Source organism: Propithecus coquereli, unplaced genomic scaffold (genome assembly GCF_000956105.1).
Source record: "Propithecus coquereli isolate 6110/MARCELLA unplaced genomic scaffold, Pcoq_1.0 Scaffold44, whole genome shotgun sequence".
In the NCBI taxonomy this organism is placed as follows: domain Eukaryota; kingdom Metazoa; phylum Chordata; class Mammalia; order Primates; family Indriidae; genus Propithecus; species Propithecus coquereli.
Genome location: NW_012150174.1, coordinates 2554623 through 2564009, shown reverse-complemented (window position 1 = coordinate 2564009; position 9387 = coordinate 2554623). Strand labels below are relative to the sequence as shown.

The following is a 9387-nucleotide window of genomic DNA, read 5'->3' as shown; positions in this document are numbered from 1 at the left end:
AAAAAAAACAGGTGTGGTAACCTGAATTGACTGTGGTGCCAACCTTGCCAGTTCTCTTTCCCCTGCCTCATGCCACCTCTCAACCTTCTAGAAGCAGCCCCTTGCCAATGGAATGTGTACTTCTGGCATGTACATTTGAGGAAAAAAAATCTGCTTTATTTCCACACAGACCTTGCTTTAATAATACTGAAAAGAGCTAAATTCATTGTGAGAAGCACCATCATAGCACTGTCTCTTTTAAAGCTCAAAATAACCACATGAAGGAGGTTTATTTTCTTGTCTTTACAGATAAAGAAAGTGAGACTCAGAGAGGCTAAGTAACTTGCCCAATGTCACACAGCCAACAAGGAGCAGAGCAAATAGGTCTGACTCTGTGCTCTAAATGTTCCCACTGCATTACTTCCCTGTGATTTCCCACGTCATAGCTCTGACAAATGCCTCCTGACAGGAAGACCAGGATGGACAGAAACAGGGATGGAAAGAAGCCTGATCCCCGCTGCTGAGGGCAAGACTCTGATGGATATGTAATCCCCGGTCCCCTCTGTTCTGGTTCTCTGATCTTTGTGGTCTTGCTTCATTCTCTTAACACAACCTAACCTCACATTCCCCAACCACCAGATTGCTGTAATTTACAATTTACAGACAAGCTGGTAAAGCAGACAGATAAAAACCCTGAAGCTTACAAATTCCGACTCCGTGGCCACAGCTCAGATAAGCTTATCTCTGGAGTCTTCCTGCTTCCAGAGTAGCAAAGGTTGTTACTTATGCATCTGCGGCATCCCTGAGGACTCTGCGTACAAACGAGCTCCCTCCCGGCCCTAACTCAGTTTGCATTATTGTCTGGGCTGCTCAATTAGCCCTTGTAAGGGACTACTCTACTCTCTAATCAGCTCCTCTGGGAGTCTCTCAGCCCCAGTGGGGTTTTAAGACAGGAAGAACATCTTTTTCAGCCCCCATGGTGATTAACACGTGACAGATCAGTAATAAATGGAGGTTGTGAACTGACACATTAATCATTTGGGAAGAAGGAAGGGAGAGACTAGTGCTCATTTCAGGCCTTCTCCATGCACTGTGAGAAGTTGTTTGCACTCATCAGTTCATCCCTATGATAACCCTATAAACCTTATCCCCATTTCACAGATGGAAAAACTGAGACTTGGAGTTTGCATAACATGCTGAAGGTGACAGACCCGGGAAGAGGGGAAGCTGGTGTATGGATCCAAGTTCATCTTCTCTTTCCAGTGTAGCCCCAGCCTCCTAGAATGGGCCTCCCTGAGGCTTTTTATCTGTTCTGATCTGAAAAGTAAAGAATGGTACATCTGGTAGGCACTTTATCTCACTGATTGCTGGGGTCTTAAATGAGTGTTGAGGGTATTCGATTCCCCTTCTGCCTGCACTTTTGGGACCAAGCACTGGGCCGAAAGGACCATTACCCCCAGTTTTCCAATGCCACACCCTCCCTCCAGCCGCCTAGGAGCTGGCACATGAATCAGGGCACAGAGCCTGCCCTCCAGGGGCTCATAGCCTGGTAGGGCAAATCAGATGGGTACCAAAGTCAGGAAGTTATATGGACCAAAAGAAAAGAAGGAACAATAAATATTAGAGGAATTTTGGGGAGAAGTACACATAAAAACATACACAAATGCTAGAGAAAAAATGGGAAACTTTTGGGTGACAGGATATTAGGTGATTTTTATCTTTATAATTGTGTATGTTTTCGAATTTAATGTACATTCTTCTAGAATCAGAGAAAAATGTAATTTATTTATTTATGTTTAGGGACGGGTCTCACTCTGTCATCCAGGCTGGAGCGCAGTGGCACGATCATAGGTCACTGCAGCTTGGAACTCCCGGGCTCAAGTGATCCTCCTGCCTCAACCTTCTGAGTAGCTGGGACTACAGGTGCATGTCACCATGCCTGGCCTACTTTTATTTAAAAGTTTGGAGAAGGAAGAAATAGGAGAAAAGGCTCATAGAAGAAGCCCCAGTTGAGCCCAACCCTGAAGGGTGGGAAGGATTGAGATGGGGGTGTTGGAGGGAGGGAATTGGAAGCTGGAAGAAGATGCAGCGTATGAAGACAAGCAGTGTGGAGAACTGGAAAAAATATGGGCTCTGGAGTTGGAATCGAGACTTTTCTACTCACTGGTCGTGAAAGCTGAGGCAAGCCCCGTGACTTAAAGGGGCCTCCCTTTCCATATCTATAAAAACCTCACAATGCCACTGGGACAATGTGTTATAGACACAGCTCACAGCTGGTTAGAGGGAAGGTCGTGGGACTGCAGAACTAGGGGGAATCGTCCTTTCAGCTCAGCGCTTGGTCCCTAAAGTGCAGGCAGGGAGGGAATCAAATACCCCCAACAATCATTTAAGACCCCAGCAATAAATGAAAGGGCAGAAGTGGAAACCGAGGTTGGAATTGTGAGTTAGGACTCACAGGGTCCACAGCCCATTCATCCTGCCCAGACAGGCCTGTCGCTCTCCTGAAACGCCGCCTTTCATCCACAGCATCCTCTCCAGCCGATATCATCAGGTCCCAGAGCAAAATCTCCAAGAGAGGAAAGAAAGGGTTTTTCTCTTTGTCCAGATTACGTAACTGTCTCAGAGAGGTAAAATGACCTGCCCAGGGCCATGGAGCTAGCAAGTAACAGCATCTGGACTACATCTGGAGGCCGTCTGGCTCCCAAGCCCAGCCTGTCACTTCCACACAGCGTCCCTTCTGTCTGCACACTGTCTCACCACACCTGCCTCCTCCAGGAAACCCAGGTGCACCTGAGCCCCTGAACCCCTCTCCGCAAAGGCTCCAGGAACTGTACGGGCAGATCAGACGCAGGGCAGTGCTGAGAGAAGGCTTTTTCTCACCTCCTGGGGAATCAGGGACCCCGGCAGGCAGCCTTCGCACCAACCACCACAAGGCAACAGCACCCTGAGGCAGGCCCATGGCAAGCCGGGCGAGGCCTCCTGAGTGGGCACAGACATCACAGAGTTCCCGTGGGGCAGCCTCGGCAGGTGGGGCAGGGGCAGTGGGAACACCAGTGACACTGGACTGGCAGCTCCTCCCCACCCTGTGCTTTCCTCTGGGCCCTGCTTCCTGCTGCCTCCCTGGGGGCATTTAAAGCCGTTCTCCTGTGGATATTAATGGCCCTGCTCTTTATTTCCCGGGGAAAGAATTTTGCCAGAGTATCTGCTGATACTGACTTTTTATCAAAATGTTCTCCTCTTAAAGATTAAAGAGGGAGTTTGTAAATTCCCAGGTTGACAGTTCCTTGAAGCAGAGAGCCGGGGAGGGGCAGGTGACTCTTACTAAAGTGAATGCTTGGGCATCATGTGGTTCTCTCTGAGACCAAGAGCCAGGCTGCTGACACGCAGGATCCACTCGGGGCTCCTGTCTGCAGGACCCCTGCTGGTGGACCCTCCACACCCACCCTGGGGCTCTGCAAACCTCTGACCACCGAGGACTGGTGAGCTCCCCGAGGGCAGGGGCCAGGCCTTTTCCTCTGTAGCCTACACAGAGCAGTTCATAAGATACACATCCTGTCCTGGGCATCCAGGGTATAACACGGAACAATCCTTTAAGAATCTCAGTGTAGTGGGGGAGATGTGCGTTAGCAAATAGTCATCACATGGTGCGAGGCAAGCACCGGTAAGGTTCATTCATTCCCAATATTGGTAGAGAAATTGGGTAGTGAAATTCTGGGTTAGGGCCTAGCTTGGGCAAAGGCATGTGGGTGTGAAGGAGAGAGATGTCAAGACACATTTATAATGGAAGTCTCTTGAAGGTCCTAAGTTATTTCTGGTTCATTCATTTAGCAAATGAATTCGTTAAGCAAAAGCACTATGGATACAGTGAGACAAATAAGATACGGCCCCTGTCCCCAGGGAGCTCACTAGAGTCTCTCCAGGGAGACAGGCTGGAGCGCAATGAAAGACCAGTAGGGGAATTTTGTTCTTGGCAAAGAAGTACACTGCTGAATAATAATGTTTATAATAATATTTATAGGGCACTTACTCCATGTTAGGTTAATCCTCACATCAGTCTCACGGGTAATAAGGGAAACTGGTACAGAAAGATTATGGAATTTTCCAAAGCGCAGAGACCAAATATGAGCCCAGGCAGCTTGGCTCCAGAGCCTCTGTGCCTCTCTGCTCAGCCATCCTGTGCATTTGGCCATCGGAGGAATCAATGAACAGTTGTGCAAACAAAGCACTCACCTCCCCAGAGCATTCTTCATTCTGTGCCTCCTAATGCCCCAACTTGTGCCTCCTGCACTCTTTCTGGCTACCTGGTAACCAGGTCTCAGCCCGGGTATGGCTAAAAACACTGGAGCAGCCTGGCATCATCCTCGCCTCTGGCTGCAGACGTGCAGACTCAGGAGAGGCCACCAGGTCAAAAGCTATTTTGCTCTTGGCTCACGTTGCAAGCACATCACCTCCCTGCAGACCTGGGCCCAACATCTGAGGCATGGAGCTCCTGCCAGCAATGAAGGGGGTCCCAGTGTACAGCCCCCACTATTAACTCCTTGGCCAGGATAGGGGGGCCAGAGAGAGTGGTGGACGTGTCCAGGATTTTGAGAGACAAATAGCAGATGAAACCAACTGAGCTGTGTCTGCCTAGACTCCTTCTCTTAGCCACCGTAATGTGCTCCTAACTAGCCTCCCTCCCTACGCGTGCTCTCTCTCTCTCTATAATCCATCATCCTTTATCGCAAGCATGGTTCTTCAACAGCCTTCGTGCTAAATCTTACTTCCTGGTCCTGGAATGTGAATCTAAGCCAAGTTACTTCCCCAGTCTTGTCTCCCACCATGCAGTCCACGCACCCAGTCCTGCAGGCAACAGAACCATGTTCTTTAATATCAGCACAGCTTTGCCCATGCCATTCCCTGTCCCTGCAACACCTTCCTCTCCCACCCCCACCTTTTCCATCTGATGAAACCACACTCATCCCTCAAGGCCCAAACTCCACATCCACAGTGAGCCTTTTCTCCTTGACCTCACAGTTAACTGTTCCTCTCTGCTCTATCATGGCCCTGAGCTCCCTTCCCCTCCCTTTAAAACAGGGGCTGATCCAGCAATCCCATTACTGGGCATCTACCTAAAGGAAAAAAAGTCTATAAAAAAGACATTCGAATGTTTATAGCAGCATAATTCACGATTGCAAAGATGTGGAAAACAACCCAAGTGCCCATCAATACATGAGTGGATTAATAAAATGTGGTATATGTATACCATGGAGTTCTACTCAGCCACGGAAAACAATGGTGATCTAGCACCTCTTGTATTATCCTGGATAGAGCTGGAGCCCGTTCTACTAAGTGAAGTATCACAAGAATGGAAAAACAAGCACCACATGTACTCACCACCAAATTGGAATTAACTGATCAACACTTAAGTGTACATGGAGGAATAACATTCATCGGGTGTCAGGCAGGTGGGAGCGAGAGGAAGGAATGGGTATAGACACACCTAATGGGTGCAGTGCACAACATCTGGGGGATGGATATGCTTGAAGCTCTGACTCGGGTGGGGCAAAGGCAATGTATGTAACCTAAACATTTGTACCCCCGTAATATGTTGAAATAAAAAAAAAACAAAAAAAACAGGGGCCATGTCTTAGTCCTCTCTGCATTCCTGTTGCTGTGCACAGGGCCTGGCACACAGTAGGCGCTCAGTGGTGGGTGAACGAATACATCAATGTAGAGAAACCAGAGTATGAGTTGAGTCAGGAACAAATTCTCACAATCTCCCAGGGCTGGCTGCAAGCGAACCGATGCGCCCCCCTGTGCCTGGGGGTGGAGGGAGCTGGACCGAGCAGGAGAGCAAGGAGGATCCTGGGAAACGAGAACCTTTCCACTACTGCCGCTCCCCCAGCCCTGAGCAGAGCTTGGAGCCGGGGCCTGGGCTGCCTGCTGAGGAGGGAAGTGTTGAGGAGAACAGAGCTGAGAGGACGCAGGTGGTGGCTCTGCTGAGGAGGCGGGCATGCGTGTCACAGCCACAGTGGCCGCTGGCCTCTGGACTGTGAGTCTGGCTGTGACTTCTTCATGATGCTCTTGTGTCCCTTCCCTTTCAGCACACAATGGAAAGCCCGTGCCCTTGAGCACCTAGGTGCAAATCCCACTCGTGCCATTTGAGAGCTGGGCGGCCCTGGGCAACTTCGTCATCTGTTAAATGCTGATAATAACAATACCTCTGTATGAAGTCTGGTAAGACTGACTGAGACAGTGCCTGGCACATAAGAGGTGCTCAGTATTAGCTTCACTGGAGAGCCCCTGTATCCTCTGGGCTGGGGCAGAGGCTTCTGGAGAAGAGGGGGCAGCAGTCAGACCCTGAGGGTTGGCACAGCTTGGAGAGGAGGTGTGGGCTGAGGCAGGGCAGGGCTGGGCCCTTGCTAAGCACGTCTGCTGCCTCTGTGGAAGACAAGGAGCGGGGCTGGTGCTGGCATGAGGGCGTGTAAGGGCAAGGTGGGGGAGGGGAGGCAAAGGAAGTGCGACATGGGGCCAGGTTCAGGCAGGGCTGACTTCCATGCTGAGCAGGACACAGACAGGAGAATCCAGGGGCAGCTCCAGCCTCCGAGCTCTGCGATCCCACGTAGAAAAGGCCTGCCCTGGGGGAGGCCCTGGATCTGGCCTGCCCTCTACATGGAACTTCCAGAATAACCCCGAGGACTAGGACCTAGGGGCCCCAGCGGCCAGGCTTGAGGGAAAGAACCCAGCACAGAGTCCCTGCTCCACACACTGACCAATAAGTCACCCAACCTCTCTGAGCCTCAGTTCCTACTTCTGTGGAATGGGGTAATAACACCCACCTCTTAGGTTAGTGGGAGGCTTCAGTGAGACCACACTTACACTGTGCTTAGCAAAGGGTCTGGCCCATAGGAGAAGCCTGATAAATTCTGGCTTTCCTCAGCTCACGGTTCCCTAGGGTCTCCTGTCTTCCCGTTGCAGACATGCGGTGGACAACGGGCAAGCGTCCTCACTCCAAAGGCCTGAGGGGCAATCGGTATAAGGGTCTGGCACAGTAACCACAGATCTGATGCCCGGACCTTCCCAGTCAGGCTGCGTTGAGAGATTCTCCTCAAAAAGATGGAGAGACAGAGATCCCTCTGCCCCCAAATGTGTCACAGTCCCTAATGGAATTAAGGCTCAAGAGACTGAGGTCGCTGGAAACTCGAGGGGCTCACCTGCCAGCCCACAGCCCCACTGAGGAGGAAAATTTGCCATCTGTCGGATGTACTACTCAGGGATATTTTGGCAAAGCAGGAAGTGGGGGTGCACGCTGGTATTCTCCCTGCTAGTTCTGCAGTCATGCTTACGAAACGCCTGACATCTTGGATGATAATTTCTCCCTAGAAGTGATAGGAAAAGCCTGCCCTTCTGCTGAACTGGCTGCAGCTTCTATTCCCAAATGAGTGCCACAAACCCTGGCCAGACGCCCCTTTCCCTTGGCCACCGGAGGGCTCAGGGCCAGGTGTTGACTGCCGTAGCTGTCCTCTGCCCAACTTCTGAACGCTGTTTACATCCTCTTCATTGCTCAGCTCTGCGTTTCTTTTTTTAAAAGGTTCTATTTTATATGCATCTTTTATCAACTAGTTTCAAGTGCTTTTTGGAAGTAGGTGGATATAAATAATAGATTAACGATTGACTCGGCCTGGGGTTCTGACTCTTTAATTAAATCACTATCTTTAATTAAGATAGTGATCTTTGCCCAGAAACCAACATTTGTCTGGGATATCTCTGGATCCTCAAAATACCCACTGACTGTGTCAGCCTGCTAGGACCAAACTGGAACCCATGTTGGTGCTGCAATGTCCGCATTGGGAGGCAGCGCAGCTGAGTGAGCACCGGATGTGGAGTCAAACAGGGCTGAGTTCGAATTCCAGCCCTGCCACTTATTAGCTGTGTGAATTTGGGCAAATAGTGTAACCCTCATCTATAAAATGAGAATGGATAACAGTACTTACCTTCCTAGCTATATAAAGATTAAATGAAATAATGCATGCAAAGCTTTTAGCAAAGAACCTGGCGCAGAGTAAGGGCTGACTAAATACTGACGATGATGATGAGACTAACAATTAATGACATTTAGTAAGCACTCACTGAATACACAGTGGGCCCTCCAGTCAATGCATGATGCATCCTCCACTGAGAAGATGGTTGAAAGGAGGGTTCCCCGCTCACTGAGCCCTGAGGATGCATTTATTACCTGTTCCAGAAGACAGCCCCCGAGACCTTCTGCATCTCCCCCAGTGCAGCTAGGAGGAGCGAGGACTTGCCGCAGCCCACCTGCCCCACGATCATGGTCAGCTGGCCTACAGGGAGAGAGGGTGGCAGGTGGGAGTGGGGCCGGGGGAGTCTGAACAACTATCACCCAGAAAGACAGACAGACAGATACACCCAACTCTGGGGCCCCTGTTTCCTTTCCTCCTACCTAGACTCCCTGAGAAGTCCTCTCCCCCTTTGAGCCTTTCCTTCTCAGAATCAACATCCTCCTCTGGCTGCCCAGGTCCTGCCTCACTCTGATTTCCTGCCCTCCACCCTGCCTAAGCACCCGCTTCTCCCTCTCAGTGCTCAGCTCCTTGTAATCCCAACAAATGCCACCCTAGGTCCCACCCACAGCCCACCTCCATACTGTGCTCACGGTGCCGTGCCTGCCAGAAGGTCCTCCTGCTTCATGACCCCAGGGACCTTGCTCATTCTCAGAAACCCCACCCCTTCCACACTTCCTTGGCTACTCACATCTGATCTTCTATGAGTCGCCCAGACTGTCTGCAAGGGATGGTTTGACATCAAGGCCCACGGTCTCACCCTGTCCTGGCTACTGCATTCTCACCCAGCACACGGATGTCTCAAGGATGTAGCCCACCCCATCTAGGGTTCGTACCCCAGGGCCCCCACCAAGAGCAAGCAGAGAGCAGGTGCTCAGTCACGCGCATTTGTCTTTGCTCTCCACGTCATTCAGTGGGACAGGGGAGGGGTGTGCTGGAGGGTGAGTGGCCATACCTCGGGGGATACGGATGGTGATGTTGGACAGTGTGGGGATCCCATCAGGGGTCCACGTGAAGTAGCCTCCAATGATCTTCATTGCCCATGCCCCACCGCCCAGAAGAGAACAGAAAGGCAGCTGGTTCTCAGTGTGAATGGTATCTGGCCTCCCCTCCCCCATGAAAGCCAAAAGACTGATTCCAGCCCCTGGATCACTTCCAGGGCAGAGGAGACAGGGACTGGCCTTCTCATGCTCGCCCCTGCCTGAGGCATCCTCCTGAGAGGAAGGCTGGGGTCCCCCCTCCTGGTCGTCCCTGATTTCAGGACTCCTATGGGCCTGCCTGCAGGTGACCTCTGTGCAGAGGACCCAGCATCCAAGTCTCCAGCATTCCAGGTGCTGAGCTCCCCCAA

At 51.1% G+C, this 9387-nt stretch overlaps 1 protein-coding gene across 1 annotated transcript in view; it reads right to left on the bottom strand.

The window, feature by feature from the left end:
- The window catches only part of ABCC8 (ATP-binding cassette, sub-family C (CFTR/MRP), member 8), a 79031-nt gene that overhangs the window by 29159 nt on the left and 40485 nt on the right, over positions 1 to 9387 (bottom strand). The window contains exons 15-16 of the mRNA XM_012654171.1: positions 8995 to 9070; positions 8198 to 8303 (exon numbers count right to left, since the gene is read on the bottom strand). Coding sequence (XP_012509625.1) covers positions 8198 to 8303; positions 8995 to 9070 — 182 coding nt within the window. The remainder of the gene's footprint in view (positions 1 to 8197; positions 8304 to 8994; positions 9071 to 9387) is intronic.